This window comes from Meriones unguiculatus, chromosome 7 (assembly GCF_030254825.1).
Source record: "Meriones unguiculatus strain TT.TT164.6M chromosome 7, Bangor_MerUng_6.1, whole genome shotgun sequence".
Classification (NCBI taxonomy): domain Eukaryota; kingdom Metazoa; phylum Chordata; class Mammalia; order Rodentia; family Muridae; genus Meriones; species Meriones unguiculatus.
The window spans coordinates 20,827,511-20,844,802 of record NC_083355.1 but is presented as its reverse complement, the minus strand read 5'-3'; the positions used below and the strand labels follow the sequence as shown (position 1 = coordinate 20,844,802).

The 17,292-nt window shown below is 44.6% G+C and overlaps 1 protein-coding gene across 2 annotated transcripts in view; it reads right to left on the bottom strand.

The window, feature by feature from the left end:
* Dnajc7 (DnaJ heat shock protein family (Hsp40) member C7) overlaps positions 1 to 17,292 on the bottom strand; it is a 37,552-nt gene that overhangs the window by 2,135 nt on the left and 18,125 nt on the right. For both annotated transcript variants that reach the window (XM_060386711.1, XM_060386712.1), the window contains 8 exons: positions 14,658 to 14,782; positions 14,196 to 14,309; positions 11,954 to 12,028; positions 8,252 to 8,370; positions 6,836 to 6,989; positions 6,335 to 6,499; positions 5,408 to 5,499; positions 94 to 167 (listed from right to left, as the gene is read on the bottom strand). In XM_060386711.1, coding sequence (XP_060242694.1) covers positions 94 to 167; positions 5,408 to 5,499; positions 6,335 to 6,499; positions 6,836 to 6,989; positions 8,252 to 8,370; positions 11,954 to 12,028; positions 14,196 to 14,309; positions 14,658 to 14,782 — 918 coding nt within the window. The remainder of the gene's footprint in view (positions 1 to 93; positions 168 to 5,407; positions 5,500 to 6,334; positions 6,500 to 6,835; positions 6,990 to 8,251; positions 8,371 to 11,953; positions 12,029 to 14,195; positions 14,310 to 14,657; positions 14,783 to 17,292) is intronic.

Genomic DNA, 17,292 nt, shown 5'->3' with positions numbered 1-17,292 from the left:
GCGCTAGCTACCTCAAATAACCCACCTTTAGTTTTAGCACCAAGGAAACCACAGCCCCTCGAGAGGCGAGTCTGATGGCCCTCTGTTCCATACCTTTTGTTTTCTCCGTCTGATACACTTTTTCATAGTCCCGCACAGCTTCTTCATACTGCTCTGTGTCCATGTAACTGAGAAGGAAGTACAGGGTGACACAGCACTCAGACACAGATAGCAATGGCCTGTGGGACCTTCTAGGGAGAAGGCATGGCTCAAGCACGAGATACACACTTTCAGTAGGATGTTTCATCAAACAGTAGAATCCCCTATCTAAAAATGAAGTGACTCTTAGTCCCTCAAGGCAAAGAAGCCTTGTGGCACTTGCACCCGGCTACTAAGCCCCTGTTCTAAGCAGGCAGTGGCTAAGGGAGACGCTCTTGGTGGCCCAGCACTGCCCATCGCCTGGGCTGCCTAGGAAAGGCAACGCCAAAGTGCCCAATTGACTGCCCTGGACTGAAACACAAGAGAAAAATGACCATGTGAGACAAACTGCTGTGAAAGAGCTTTGAAATCTTCAGTGCCACAAACATGCAGGGCCAGCTCCAACCCAGGCTACAAGTGGGGTTAGTTGAGCCACTAAAAGGATCAAGGTCAGGGTGGAAGCTGCTGGCAAATGCTCCCACTAAGATCAATCGATCTCAGAGGGAGAGGTGAGATAGAAGAAGGGACTCTCTCAAACACAGTCTCACTTCTATTTCAGGAGCACAAAAGCAAAGAACGGTCGCCGGGCCAAAATGGAGAACTGAACCCAACAGGAAGAGTACCAGGATTTTGAAAGTACTGTTTCCTACAGTAAGTGGTATTCTCATGACCTAATGGCACCAAGTCTGTCCTCTCCATCTAACACCTCAACATCTGCTCAGAATGGAGAGCGCCCACATGGTGCACCTACGCACACCAACCAATCAGTTGATACTTCCATCATGCTAGCCCATCTTTACACACATCGGCTTTGGAGGCCAGGGCAGGAAGACTGACGCCAATGTGGCTGGCCAAAGACAAGTCTGACATCTTAGGCATCTCCGAATTTCTGGAAGCACACCCATCTATGATTTATACAAAACAAAACAAAAAAACCCAATCCCAGTGTCTAGCCTGGGTGTGATGATGCATCACCTTTAATCCTAGCACTCAGGAGGACCTCTGAGTTCAAGGACAGCCTGTTTGACACGGCAAAACCCTGTTTCAATAAAACCAAACCAAATAAAAGCAAAACCACAATGCCCTACAGACACACGGTACTAGGAACATAGACAACCAATTCACAGGATGAAGTCTCAGATAACTTTAGGTATAATAATTTAACACACACTGCCGGGTGATAGTGGCCCACACCTTCAATCTCACCACTAGGGAGGCAGAGGCAGGTGGAGCTCTGACTTCAAGATCAGCCTGGTCTACAGAGTGAGTTCTAAAACAGCCAGGGCTACACAAAGAGCCTGTCTTGAAAAACAAAAAAATGAACAAAAAACCTCAGATACATGAGTAACCCTGACATGATCTCTAGGCCTTTGCATAATGTATTAAAAAAGTAACATGACAATGATCTGCATTCTTTTGTTATTTTCTGAGACAAGGTCTTTCTTATTCTATAGCCTAGGCTGGACTGGAACTTACTATGTAGCCCAATCTGCCCTGAACTGGCAATGATCCTACCTTAGCCTCCCAAGTATTGGGATTATAGATATGTGTTGTCCAGCAGGATCTACGTTATTTTATACTTTTTAAAATCCAAAAATATCCTTCCAGGTCTCTTAAATGTTGAAGGCAGAAAAATAAGGCTTTAAGAGTGTGAAAGAACTCTAACTTGAAGCAAACATTTGTCATCTGCAAAAATTTAAGGCTGAATTGAGCCAAGCTGTGCAGTGGTCAGGCCTCTAGAAAGGCTGAAGCTAGCTGCTGGGGTGGTTCGGCAGTTCACCTGCTTCAGGGGACTGTTGCTACATTCTCAGCTAACTATGCCAGGTAGCCGCTGTTCCCCACTGGGGTGGAATTTCAGAGACAAAGCCACTCAAGGGCAGGTCTATCCTTAACACAAAAAGCAATTTCTGATTTTTTTTTTTTTTTTTTTTTTTTTTACTGTAAACACACATACACATAAACAAAATCATCTAACTTCATTGTCCCCTGGCAAATTAAGGATGTACTACTTTTCCTTTATCTGTTCTCATGGTGCAGAACATCAGGACAGCCGGCACTATAGGACTCTACTCTTTTGCTGTTAGAGAAAATCGCAAGGCACATTATCTCGACAGTCTCATGTACTCAGGCTGGCCTTGAAATTTTTTCCCCCTTTTCTGTTTTTGAGACAGGGTTTCTTTGTGTGGCTCTAACTGTCCTAGAACTCTCTCTGTAGACCAGGCTGGCCTCAAACTCAAGAGATCTGCCTGCCTCTGCCTCCCAAGTGTTGGAGTTAAATGCATGTGCCACCACCATCACTGACTGGCAAACTTGTGAATTTTCAATTTATTTTAAAAATATTTTTACTGGGGCTGGAAAGATGGTTCAGTGGTTAGGAGCTCTTCTAGAGGACTTGCATGGCAGCTCATACCTATCTGTGACTCCAATTATAGGGGACCCTGCACCTTTACAAAGACACACGAGTAGACAAAACACCAATGCACATAAAACAAAACAAAACATTTACTGACTAGGCGGTGGTGACACACCTTTAATCCCAGCACTCAGGAGGCAGAGCATGGAGATCTCTGTGTGTGTGAGGCCAACCTAACCTACAGAGTCCTACGACAGCCAGGGCTACACAGAGAAACCCTCTCAAAAAACAGAAACCAACAAAATACATTTACTGTGTGTGTAGGTCAGAGTTGATAACTCTCAGTCAGTTCTCTCCTTCCCCCTTGTTGGTCTTGTGGATGGAGTTCAGGTTGTCCAGCTTGGTGGCAGACTCCTTTACCCAAGCAGCCAACATCTCTCTAGCTAGCCTTGAACTTTTGATCCTCTTGCCTTCACCTCCTGAGTGTTGGGATATAGGCATGTGACAGCAAGCCCAATTTATAGAGTGCCAGGAACTGAATCCAGGACTCTCTGCATACTAGGCCAGCACCCTACCACTTCCTATTCTCTTCTGGGGGTAAAAGAGCAGGGAGATATTAGAGGCAGGGCCTCACACATGCTAGTCAGGTTCTAAACAACTAAGCAACACACCAGCCTAAACTTGTGTTTCTGCTGACAGTGGGGTGATGACGACGGAATAAATGAGGGCTTGTCTCTCAGAACTGATAATACAATTCACATATGTTTTCACTGGACAGACTTGAGTGGATGACTATCCACTTAATTTTATGAAAAACAAAAACAACAACAAAACATATATACTAGCAACTTCTAGTTGCTAGTAAAAATATATATATTTTTTTTCTTTTCAAGATAGGGTTTTTCTGTGTAGCCTTGCCTGTCCTAGACTTTTCTAGAGTAGGCTGGCCTCAAACTCAGAGAGATCCAGCTACCTCTGTCTCCCCAAGTGCTGGGATTACAGGCATGTGCCACTGCACCCGGCTTAGCTTTTATACCTTAATCGTGAGACTCTGAGGGATTCTGTACTGCTGATCAGGGTTTTCTGGCTCAAACATTAGTAGCTGTGCTTGTCCTTTAGACTTCACAGTTGATAATTAGGAATAAAATGGGCATTGGAAGAATGATGACCAAGAACTTCATTTTCCTTTAGGATCTTTTAAAACTAGTCCCACTACCCCAGGCTGAAATGGGAAAAACAACTCCATAGGGCTAGGGATGTAGATCAGCTTGGGCAGTGCTTTCCTAGAATGTGTGAAAACACAGAGCACTTGGGAGAGGTAGGGGCAGGAGAAACAGAAGTTCAATCTTGCTATATACATAGTAAGTTTAAGGCCAGCCCAGCCAATCTTAAAGCAACAAAACCAAAATCAGGAAGTTTTTTGCTTAGAGAGTAGGAGAAAATGAAACAACTTTTTTTTTTTTTGTCCACTGTGCCAGGTCTTAAAGCCAGAGTTGTGGTGTGCACATGTTTCTGTGGGAATGCAGGCTGACACACACCAATCAACACACACGGAGGTGAGAGGACAACCTTGAATATTGGTCATCATCTTCCACTTGAGACAGTGTCTTTTGTTTATTTATTTATTTTTTTTAAACCACTGTATAATATGCCAGCATAGCTGGCCTGAGAGCTGCTGGAGATTCTCCTGTATTCCCTCCATCTCACTGTAGCAGTGCTGGAATTACAGACATCTGAATTTATGTGGGTTCTGGAGATCGGATCTCAGGTCCCTACTGGGCTGGCATCTCCCTACCCCTGTTCTGTTTTTTTTTTTTTTTTTTTCTTCTTTTCTTTGACAAAGTCTTAGTCTGTAGACCAGGCTGGTGTAGCCCAAACTGGCCTCACACTAATGGTGACTCTTCTGCCACAACTCTCAAGTGCTAGATTTACAGGCACATGCCACCAACCTAGCCCAGAAGAAACAATTTTGAGAGGTTTATTCTAGCCCTCAATATTGTTCATCTGAAGAAAATTCTCTGGAAGATGGATTCAAGAGAAAATGAGCAAAAAGAGGGGATGGAGAGATGGCTCAGAGGTTAAGAGCACTGTCTGTTCTTCCAAAGGTCCCGAGTTCAATTGCCAGCAACCACATGGTGGCTCACTACCATCTATAATGAGATCTGGTGCCCTCTTCTGGACTGCAGACAGAATACTGTATAAATCTTAAAAACAAAACAAAACAAAAACAAAAACAAAAACAAAAAAACAAAAAGACTGGGGAGTACCTGGCATCCAAGGGCAAATATGGGCAGACATGATCCTTGCCACAGAGTCCACTGCACTTGGATACCCAGCATCTACTATTTATCCTGAGTGTCTATCAAGAGTTTTCAAGAGTTTTCTGTATAGCCGCACCACTGAGGCAAGTGAAACTGTACTTTCCCTACCATGACAAACAGAGCGGGTACAGCTCAACTGTCCCTAAAACCACTTCCTTCTTTCCTCTTCCAAGCACCATCCATCCATTCAACAAACCACTTATGGGGTGAGCACTGATGTGCCAAGCACTGTGCCAAGTTAGAGCAGAAGTGAACAATACAAATAAACTCTCCATAGGAAATGGATTTGCATGTTAACAAAAGGAGTTTGGGTCAGGCATCAGAGACACTTACTGACCGTGAGGGCGTTAGACACAGGCATGGGAGACTGAGGGAGCGTGTGCAATCTCCTCCGCTGGAGGTCTATAAAGATAGTCTAGGGCTGGAACAATCCCACCTAGAGGCAGGGGGAAGGACCAAATGACCTCACAACATCCCTGGGTCTGTTTATCAATCACAACGCAATTCCCCTAATTAACCAGCGGCAGCCCCGCCCCCGCCCCCGCGTGGCACTCACCACTGAGCTCTTCTCAGGTAGGCTTTTACGTAGGTGTCATCAAGCTTCACTGCGTTTGTGCAGTCCTCTATGGCGTCTTCTAGTTTCCTAAGCTTCAGGAGAGAGCGTGCAATCATACTTCACATGGCCACAGATACTGTGAACACGGCTAGATCCCTGTCCTACTACACTCTTGTTCATGGTCACTGGGAAGTCAGAGGGCTAAGGACACCGAATTCCAAACTGGTTTCTTTGTGATAAAGGCCACATGGTTACTGATAAAGCCCCACTAACTCTAACACCTGTAGTGTTAGTGCCTAACCAAAACAATATAGATGGTTCCCACCTTCCATGGGCCACCTTCAGGGACCAGAATGACCGCAATTTTTAACTACTAAACTTCTATAAGAGCAGAAGCCTAATCCTTCTTATGGTGCACAGGACCACAGGTAGACTATGGTCATTTTTTTTTCTTTTCTTCCTTGAGACAGGGCTTCTCTGTGTAGCCTTGGCTGTCCTGGAACTCACTGTATAGACTATGCTGACCTCAAACTCACAGAGATCCGCCTGCCCTGTTTCCTAAATGCTGGGACTAGAGGTGTGCGCCACCACCACCTGGCAACTATGGTTATTCTTAGCACAGTCAATTTCCTCTATCTCACTCCTAAAAAATAAAGATTCTTGCTCAAATGAAAAGAAACCACAACACTTGTTCAAATGGCACAGATCCATTAGCTGCTCTCACAAGAGGAAAGAGACACCTGGGGAAGAACAGGAGGGACTGGCCTGCCAAACTGCCTCTTGAGTTCTCAACACTACAAAATAAAGGTAAGTTTGCTTTTCAGAAGATTGTTCCTTATAGGATGAGACACAACTTTTCGTTTATCTGGCATATTCTTGATGAGCAGATCTGCAAAGACCTCCGGACATCCCAGGTCAAGTGCTCACCTTGGAGTTAACCGTACCCCGATTACAGTAGAGTTTAGCGTTTGTTTTTATGTTGTTGGGATCTATCCCCAAGGCTTCTGTGTACAGTTCATAAGCTAGCTTGTAATTTCCTTCCTTAAATGCTTTATTCCCGTCTTCTTTCTTGGCTTTAAGGGCTTTGGCATTCTAGAGAAAAGCAAGGGATGGTCAGTTCAATCCAGAAAGCCTCACCCAACAGTGAGGACTATTCTCAATTTCTTCAATCCCAGCAGCCTGGCAGGACACAGCCCCTAGCCCCCAACTACTCAGGGATATTTTTAACAAACTGCTAACTGAAGTTGTCACCTCTAGCCAGCTTCTTTATTCTCCTCTCCTCCCACTCTGCTACTAAGGATGGATACCAGGGCCCCAGGCATGATAGATATCCTCCCACTGAGCCCCAGCCTCACTCATAACTTAAGATTTGAAAGGGAGTTTTATTCCCACTCTCAAGGTTTTCAGATCACCATGTCTAGAACTTACTCTACAAGCAACACAAGCCTTCTCGTGGTCAGGAGCCATCCTGAGAGCCTGTACGAAAAACTGAACTGCTTTCTCAATACAATCTTCATAGTAAAGGCAAAGGCCACGCACATATAGAGCATCAGCATTGGTGGAATCCATTCGTAAAATGTCACTGTAATGAAAAGGACACACTCAACTGTGGTTTAGAACATCCTTACCATTCCAACCATCTGTGCAGTCCGACTGTTCCTTGGTCAGGGCTGCCATATTCAAAGTTCACCCATAGGTGAACAGATTCCCAAGAATTACTCCCAAACCTTGTTAAAATAAAAGACCTGTATTTACCTTTAATAAATTTTTCTTTCTTCATTTTTCCCATCCCCAGCAGTACTGAGGATTAAATCCAGGGCCTAATACATGACAGGCAAGCACTTTACTGCTGAGCCCAACCTTTCTCTCCTACAGTCCCACTAATATATTTCTTATCTCATAATCTTTTCTTTTTCTTTCTTTCAACTTTTTTGTTTGTTTGTTTTAGACAGGGTTTCTCTGTGTAGCCCTAGATGTCCCAGAACTCCCTCTATAGATCAGACTGGCCTAAAACTCGCAGAGAGCCACCTGCCTCTGCCTCCCGAGGGCTGGAACTGACGGTGTGTTCCACTGCGCAGGAGCTGGTTTTCAATGCGTAATGGTGGTGGCACACACCTTTGACCCTGCCGTGTTTTGTTGACGGGTGGTGGCAGCGGGGACTGACCTGAAGGCTTGGTGCGAGCTAAACAGTTCTACTGACAAGACACACAACATGCCAGAACTCATACTGCCTTCCTGCCTCCTCTACGGTACTGAGGCTACACAGTCCTCTACCAGTGAGCTACATACCTAACCCTGCCACTGGACCATGTACATAAAATGTGATTTACACCAATCAGCTATTATCTCTGGGCAGAGGGCAGAGCTGAGCAGTTGCAATAGAGAGCTGTGACCTACAGAGGATAAAATAGTTACTTTATGGATAAAGTTTTCTGGAGTAGAAAGGACTGCATTCAAACAAAGAAACCCAGTGAGACTGCTCACTGGCAAAGAGCATCTGCTGCCAAGCCTGACCTCCTAAATTCAACCGCCAAAACCTTCCACAGGGTGGACGAAGGAAACCAACTTCCAAACAGTTGTCTTTTTGTCTAGGCGTGTGTGTGAAAATAAGGGTTACATCAAACTCACATACTCATGAAGCTCTTTCACGTACTGCTCAAGTACCTGCCACGCCACCACACCCTACCTTGTGGGTCTCGGAACTAATGTGGTTTACCCTTTGGCTTGAGGCTCCAGGAAAGCCCAAGCAACGCTGATCCACTCACAGCTCCCACGTAGAGAGCGGCAAGCCAGCACCCTGCAGTCCACTCCCCACCTCAGTGATGAACAGGCCAGACTGCATACCTGGCCACAAACTGTGCTTCTGAGTATCGGCCCAGCATTGCTAAACATTCTGCTTTGAGGATTTTGAAGCGATGGCAGGCAGGGGCAAACTCCAGGGCACGGTCCATGCAGAAAACAACCTAAGGGAAGAGAAAAGCAGATAAGCCAGCAATGTCTTCACTTGAGTTTGGTCACAACAGACTGACTCAATGCTCGGAGACATTACCTAGGCTCACTGCTCACTGGTAAAATAATATCAAAGTTTATACACATTCATTTAACACAAACCCTGAAATGAGAACAGCAGAGTCCTGAAGACAGTAACACAAAGTAATCAGCACACGGAATTAGTCACCTTTTTAATGACAGCATTACCTTTATTTCAGGGATGAGAAGACTACGGAATAGAGAGCCAAGCAAGGCTCTCGGTCACCCAAGTTCCATCTTAAATACAGACTTTAGAGCCTCTAACCTTAACCAAGTAAGCAGCCTCCGTGGTGAAGCCACAGTGACCCCGATCAACACTCGTATGCTTTCTGCAAACACTGTTAGTTACTGCTTTCATTATTTGTTAGGCTTAACCTGTTAACTGAGACAAGAATGGCAAAAATCACCTGGCACAGAATCAGTGCTGCACACATTACAGAAACTGCTGTTTCTTCTTTTCCTGTGACAACAGCTTCACATACTTAAAAGATAGGAGGAAGGAGATGAGCCTGGAGAGAGAGCTCAGCAGTTATGAGCACTTAACCGAGAGAGAACTGGCTGTTCTTCCAAAAGACAGAACCCACATGGTGGCTCACAACTGTCTATAACTTCAGTCCCAAGGGATCCAATGCTCTCTTCTGGCCTATATGGGTTCCAGGCATGCACACAGCGCACAGACATACATGGAGGCAAAACATTCATACACATAAATACATTTTTGGAAAACATTAAAAAAAACAAAACAAAACAGTTTTACTGTGTAGGTGGCCTGTAACTCACCATGTAGTCCAGGCTGGCTTTGAATTCCCCGAGATTTCCATGCTTTCTGCCTCCTGGGTGCTGGGATTACAGCAATATGCTAGCACATCCATCAACTTTCACATCTTACTACTGAGTTGGCACACTCACTGCAGTGAAAAGGCCCATCTAAAAGGACTCTAATGGCTGTCACACTCCCACTCCCACCAGGCTGCTCCGTGTAAACCCCAAGCCCAGTGACTCTACATACCGACATACTGCAGTGAGTTCACTCTTTCAGTGAAACATGGGTTTCCATCAATTCCTTTCTTTTCCTCACAACTTTGTTCTATGAACTTTCCTTTCTTATTTAGCTGCTATTTCTGGGATATCCTGACTAAATCACATTCTCCTTAAGAATAATGGACCAAAGGAGAAATCTGAAATTAAGGGACAACCTCTTCCTCTAAGACTCTGAATATGAATTCTAAAAGCAAGGAAAAATAACCTTCATTAGTGTAGACTGATATAATGGCATACTCCATAACACTAAAATAGAATGCAGAAATGTTCACGTACTACTATGAAAATTCTTCCAAGATTAAATATCTGTATTTGATGTACATACAACATGGTACAAGATGGAAGCTACACCAACAGTGGAGAGGAGCTGGAACACAGTTCAGTGGTAGAGCTCTTGCCTAGCATGCCTGGGGACTGGGAGCAGAGTGAGAAGAGTAAAAAGTAGAGGAGAGGGCCTGTTTGAAGGGACACTCATTACAAATTTTTTTTTCATACTCTTTAGCTTTTGCAGCATGAAGACCTATTCAAAAATTGAGCTAAAAAACATAAGGTGGTTGTAGTGGCAAGCAGATCTCTGAGTTCAAGGCCAGCCTGGTCTACATAATTCCAGGACAGTCAGTGCTACACAGACCCTGTCTCAAAAGAGAAAAACCCACAAGCAAGAAAGTAAGCACCAGGATGTTGACCGATACTTTCTGTGCTGTCACTGCCAACACAGCAGTGACAAGATGGCACTCCCTTGGTGGCGCAGGTCACTGGAAGTTCCAAGGACAGTACTGACAACTGAGGTATCATGTAGGAGGAGCTGTGGTACTGATTTCTTCATATGGAGAAAGAATGAGAAGGGGAGGAAAAAGCTGGCCACCATTTCAGCAGCCACACCCTCTGGCCGCACAAGGACAACGTTCTACGCGGAGCCAGCCCTGCTCATCGAGAGGAGCATCGGCTGGAGGCTCCGTGCTACACTTCCCACCCCCCGTCATGTCCCCAGTAGGGACAGCTGCAGGCAAAGAAGATCTTTGTTCCTTCCAAGTTCATCTGCTTCCCCTGCCAGGATCATAATCCTTCATTTGTGACATCACCATTAGCTACAGTGGGGGGGCTGGGGTGTTAGAAACAGAGGACTCTGTCACAAACTCAGGGTTCTGGCTCCAGAGTGGGCAAGAGAGAAAAGAAACCCAAAAGACTGATTTTCAAGACAAAGCTTTTGCCTATGTGAGCCTCAGAAAAAAAAAAAACGTGACAGTGGTTAGAACTGCTCTCCAAATACATGTGCGCACACGCGCACACACACACACACACACACAAATGCATGAACCACATCACAAAGACATTATGATTATCAAAATCAACGGACAGAAGAAGGATGACGTTGATGTTGGGATTCTGCAGAAAATAGTCAGATACACTTATTCCCAAATAAAAGCCTTCACAGTACAAGAGTGAAGAAGGATGCTTACCTGTTTCCAAAGACATTTGCTGAACACCTGCTACTGAAAGCCCTGAGCAAATTCCTATATATGATGCAACAACGCCCACTCTTGGACTGAAACACTTTATCAAAGGGAACCAAAAAAATATATCCCCAATTAGGATTTTTGATTTCTGCTAGCCTGCTTCCTGCTTTGATTCCTTAGTGAAAGCCAGTTCTCACCACCATCTAAGAAATGGGGGATCTATACTTAACTCCAAGTAGACCGTCTAGAAAGATCCTAGAGCTTTCATGCTTGTTCCCCGTTTCAGATACATCAATCCCTTTAACATGGAGATTGTCAAAAACTGCCACACACTCTAAAATTTACTAAAGTCTAATGCCAAGCTGGGTACAGCAGGACCAAGAGGATTGACAGCTTCAGGCCAGCCAGAACTGCACAGCAAGACCCAAAATAACATTAGGCTCAGGCTGTAATCTTTCCGCTTCTGAGGCCGAGGCTGGCAGAAAGCTGCAGAAAGATGGTGGTACATACGCTCTAAAAATGTGAACAAGGGTTTCCCCTACTCTTATATATAGCAAAAGTTTAACCTCATAATCAGATGAAGGTGGATTATTCAACGCCTGTATTTATTTCCAACTGGGCTTTTCCTTCATTTATCTTCAGTTCTGAGATATTTGCCTGACAAACCAATGGGAATAAGCAAGCTGATTTTTGCTTTTTTATGGAAAAGCCAAATATAATTAAGAAAATAAGCAACTTAGCAAAAAGTCCTCCCCTGCCTCTGCCCCAACAAGGTTTCTCTGGGTAGCCTTGGCTGTCCTGGACTCACTTTGTAGACCAGGCTGGCCTCAAACTCAGAGATCTGCCTGACGGCCTTCCCAAATGCTGGGATTACAGGTGTGTGCCACCACATCAGGCTGCAAAAAGTACTTTTAGGAGAGAAAAAGTCAAAGACCGAGTTCAAATGACAATGTGCTACTCTGGATTTTCTGCATTATCACAGCATGAGGAAGGGAGGCTCTAGTCACTTCTACGTTACCTTCCGGAAGTCTCGCTTTTCAAAATCCACTTCTGCTATTTTCTCATACTCCAAGACTGCATTGGCGTTCTTGAACTATACCAGAAAAAGAAATATGAAGTTTAGGTTGAATAATCACAAAAGGCATGAAAACCTTGATGAATTTGTTCTTTCAAGAGTATCACTGAGGACAGGTGTGGTGACACACACCTGTAATCCCACCACTGAGGAGGTAGAAGCAGGAAGATTTCTTGAGTTTGAGGCCAGCCTAGTCTACATAGTGAGTTCCAGGACAGACAGAGAAATAGTGACACTGTCTCAAAAACTTTCATAAATCACTGAAGCTAAGCATGGTGACAGCTTGAAAGATTAGGTAGATTTCTGTACATGTGAGGCCAGCCAAAGCTATACAGTAAAACCCTATCTCAAGAAAGAAAGGGTGAAAAAAAGTCACATCAAAGAGCTAGGCATGGTGGTCCATGTCTATAACACTTGCACTTAGGAGGCTGAGGCAGAAGAATAGCAAGTTTGAGGTTAGCCTAGATTACACAATGAATTGGATAGCTTGAGATACAGAGAGACCCTGCTTCAGAATCCAGTTACAGGAAGGAGGGGATGACGATGAAGCAGGACACAGGAGAGATGGCTCAGTGTTAGTTAAGGATTCTTGCCATTCTTCCACAGTACTGAATTTAGTCCCAGCACCCATGTGGGGCACCTTAAACTTGTAATTCCAGCTTCAAGGGATTTTATTGCCCTTTATTGACAGAGTATATGAGTGCACTATATAGTAAATATAAAAAAATACACACAAAAAACAAGGTTTGGGGGATGACGTGGTGTTAACACTTGCCATGCAGATGTCAAGACCTGAGATCAAATCCTAGAATCTACATTAAACTAGACTGTGTGCATATGTAAACCCAGTATTGCTATGGCAAGATGAAGGTGGGACAGCAGAATCCCCAGCAGATGGAGTGTCAGCTAGCCAGGAGTGAATACACAGCAAGCAAGCAGGAGACCCTGTCTGGCTGGGCATGGTAGTACCCACTTTAATCCCAACCCTTGAGAGGCAAAGGGCAGCCTGGTCTATACAGTCGTAGGTCAGTCAGGCATACATGGTGAACTCGCCTCAAAGACAAAAACTAGAGACACTGTTTTAACAAGGTAGAAGGTGACCATAAGGCAATGACCCGACCTCCAGCATGACTGACACAGCCAGTGAAAGCTTGCCGTCATTCAAAATAAGAACATGTACACACAGACTTAAGCCTGGTCTACAGAGAGAGTTCCAGGACAGCCAAGAACTACATAGAGAAACCCTGTCTTGAAGAGAGAGAGAGAGAAAAAAAAAAAGGAAAATTAGAATTAAGTATCCTAAAAAAGTTGGTGACAACAGACTCTCCTAGCATTTTGAAAGATGAGGCTAGGTAGCCTGGGCTACATGGAGACATGATGCTTTTGTTTGAGAACACGGTTGCATGTGGCCTGGGCCAGCCTTAAACTTGTGTAACTGCAGAGGGTCCTGAGCTGGACCTTCAGATTCGATCGCCTAAGTGCTGAGATCCCAAAGTGTGTACCACCACGTATGGTTTTACTGAGAATGGAGTTTGAACCTAGGGCCTCACCCATGCTAGGCAAGCACTCTGCCCACTGAACTACACTCCCCAAGACCCTCCCTACCTTTAAAAAAAAAAAATAGAAAAGGGCAAGGCCCACATTCTACATTTAATTTGGAGCTTCTTGTCAGGACTACAGGAGTCATATAATGAGTTACACAAAATACAGACAATGCACGCCAGGGTTGTGCAGTTTTGAAATAGTCACTGAGATGCATCCAGGCACCAACTACATGAAATGGAACTGAAAGATGTGTGCTACCAACTTATGCCAGATTTGAACATGTGGCAATTCTTTTTGACAGAACTGAAGTCTGAGGGCCAGACTCAGAACATGGTAGACAAGTGCTCTATAACTGAGCTACATCCCAGCCTTGAATTGACACAAATGCTTTAACGTTACTCAACTCAGTTCCTTGAAAGCATCTGCCTATTCGAATGCCCAGTCATTTCAGAAACTTTCCACTTTGTACAGACTTTGGAAAGCCCATTCAACAGAAAGGAAACAGCGTCTTAGAGACCGAGCTTTGCCTAAAGTCAGCTAAGTGCAGCCGCTGCTGAAGCAGGACCGTGGGCCCCCCTTCTGGGCCACTGTCCCTCCCATATGCACCACACTCCACTCTGACTCTGCCGATCACACCTACCTCTTGCTGTGCCTGGGTATTTTTATGATCCAGTTCTAGGGCTCTTTGGAAACTTCGACATGCTGCCATTGCATTCCCAAGTGACAGGTGGCACTTGCCTTCTCGGAGATGTCCCTAAAACAAAGAACACAGAGGGAAGGGAAGAACTATGACTGCACAAGCGGAAAGAAATCAGAACACCAAGAGCAATCACTCCATCAACCAACACAGAGAAAAAGGCTAGGGCAGCAGTTCTCAATGGGAGCACTTGCTCTTCAGGGGATACTTGCCATAATTAGGTTAGTTATGGCTGTCGTCACAGTGAAAAGAGGAAGTGTTCCTAATGGTTAGCAGCGATACTGTGGAACATTCTGCACTGCTCTGGACAGTAGCCTAAAGAATGAGCAGTAGGGCTGGGAAACTCTGGGCTAGAGGAACGTAACTACAGACACATGGCCTTCATCGAAGAGCCACATTACATACCCGGACAAAACTGTCATCCAATCTCACTGACTGCTGTGCATCTGCAAGAGCTTCCCGGAACCGTCCAAGCATCATCAAGGTGGCTGCCCGATTGCCATAGTAGCTAGCATTTTTTGGACACATGTCTACAGAAAAAATAACAGAACATAAAAAATTTCAGCACAGAGGGCTGAAGAGATGGCTCAGTGTTTAAAAGAACTTGTTCTTACAGAGGACTTGGGTTTAATTCTCAGTACCTGCATGGTGGCTCACAAGCATCCATTAATGCCAGTTCCAGGAGATCTGATACCCTCTTTTGATTTTTGTGGATATCAGACATGCATGTGGCACACATACATACATGCAAAACACTCAATATACATAAAATAAAACTTAAAAATAAATAAGTAAACAACATATGTAAAAGAAAGTTCAGGTGGGTATGGTGGTTCATGCCTTTAATCCCAGAACTGCAGAGACAGCAGCAGGTCTCTCTAAGTTTAAGACCAGCCTGGTCTATGGAGCCAGTTTCAAGCCAGCCAAGGCTACATAGTGAGACCCTGACTCAGACAAAACAAAATGAAGCTCAGCACAGGCTACTGATTTAAAAAAACCACAGGGCCATCCCTCATAGAACTATTTCCAGGGAAGCCTGGAGGGATGTATCATAATCAACACTGTCATACAGTGTGAGGATCAGCATCAAGATCTCCAGAACCCAAGTAAACGCTGGACAAGCATGGTGACCTGCCTAGACTCTAACCTCAGAGGAGAGAGATAAGGGACGCCCCCAAACAAACTAGCTATGGAGACCAGCCCTATCAATCAGCTCCAGATTTGACTGACTCTGCCTCCATGAATATCGTGGAAAAGCAATTGAGGATAATTCCAAGATCAACCTTGGGCCTCCACATGCTCAAGTACAAGTTCAAGTCCGTGTGAGCGAGCGCACACACACACACACACACACACACACACACACACACCAAAAAAGTATGTATGTGTGTGTGGGGATAAGAGAACTGTGTCAAAAGGATCAAATATAAACACGGGAACCTAAAGCAGGATTTCTGCCTGTTCTGGGACAGCCTGGGGTACATACTAAGACCCTGTCTCCAATCAAATATTGAGCTGAGTGCACACCTTTATCCCCAGCATTCAGAGGCAGAGGCAGCAGATCGCTGGGAGTTCCAGGACAGCCCGGGCGATTATTCAGAGTAACCACCCTGTCTCAAAACATCAAAACCAACAAACAAAAAACAACAGCAAAACAATTTTGAGGTATCTCCTCATCCCAGTCAAAATGACTATCACCAACAAATCTAACAATAAATGTTGACGAGGATATGGAGAAAACTCATTCACTGTTGGGGGTGCAAATTAACATAGCCATTGTGGAAATCAAGTTGGAAATTTCTGAAATAAATAAATAAATAATATAACTACTATAAGACCCAGCTGTCTTCTCCTGGGCGCGCGCGCAAACACACACATATTTACACACACACACACACACACACACACACACACACACACACACACACACCCAGAGAACTCTATACTTTAAGATGGAAGTATTTGCACCCTCATGTTTATTGATGCTTTATTCACCTCAGCAAAGAACTGCAATAAACCTAGATGTCCATCAACAGAAGAATGGTGTGTGTGTGTTTATGTAAATAAAATGGGATCCTGGTCATCTCTTAAGGAAAATGCAACCACAAAAAATATACTGAAAAACAGAGGGACTTAGAATGTAATACTGAAGAGAGAGAGAGAGAGAGAGGGAGGAAGGAAGGAAGGAAGAAAGAAAGAAGAAAGAAAAAAGAAAAAAAAGGAAGAAAGAAAAGAAAGAGAAAGAAACTAACTAACTAACTACATGACTGTGGGACTCTGCTGTACATGACTGTGAGACTCTGCTGGATAAGGTTGAAGTCAGTCATCTCCAGGCAGCCAGTCATTTGAGTTTGGTCTATGATGATAGACTCCTTTTTCTCAGCACAGTTCTGAAAAGTCTTCCCTGATCTGGGCAACCTAAGGTCTTACAAGGAGTGTCATATAAACGTCAGGGCAAGTTACAGGCCAGACCCTTCCCTGATAAGCAAGCATCTAGAAATTCTTAGAAATAGCCCACCCTGCTAAGGATCTCACTGCAGCATCAACCTTCAATTATACTTTGAGATTCTTCCCCCCCCGCCCACTCAATTTTCCTTCTTGTGATAGGACCATTTAAATATCCCTGACTCTCTGACCCCATTGAATCAAACACACTCACCCTCGAAATCTCTCTCTGTCCCAAGGGTTTATATTGCCCTTGATTTCACATGAGTAAGGTACACAGGCTCTCAATTTCTCACTTCAGGACCATCTAAGATTTGTCATTTATCCTCCCACCAGGTCACATCCCACTGGGCCTGCCCTATGGCCCACTGGGCCTGCCCTATGGCCCACTGGGCCTCACTGGACCTGTGTCTTGGCTGCAAGCTGATCAGGCATGGGCCTTAGCCTGCACCTCAGCACAGCAGCTTCACCAAGAGCTGTAACACTTTAGTATCTCCAAAAGCTTTGATTCCATTGCCACCAGTGATCTCTCGCTAAAAGACTCAAACGGTAACACTCTGTGGAAACCTCTTTTACACACTGGCTTAGCTCGCTC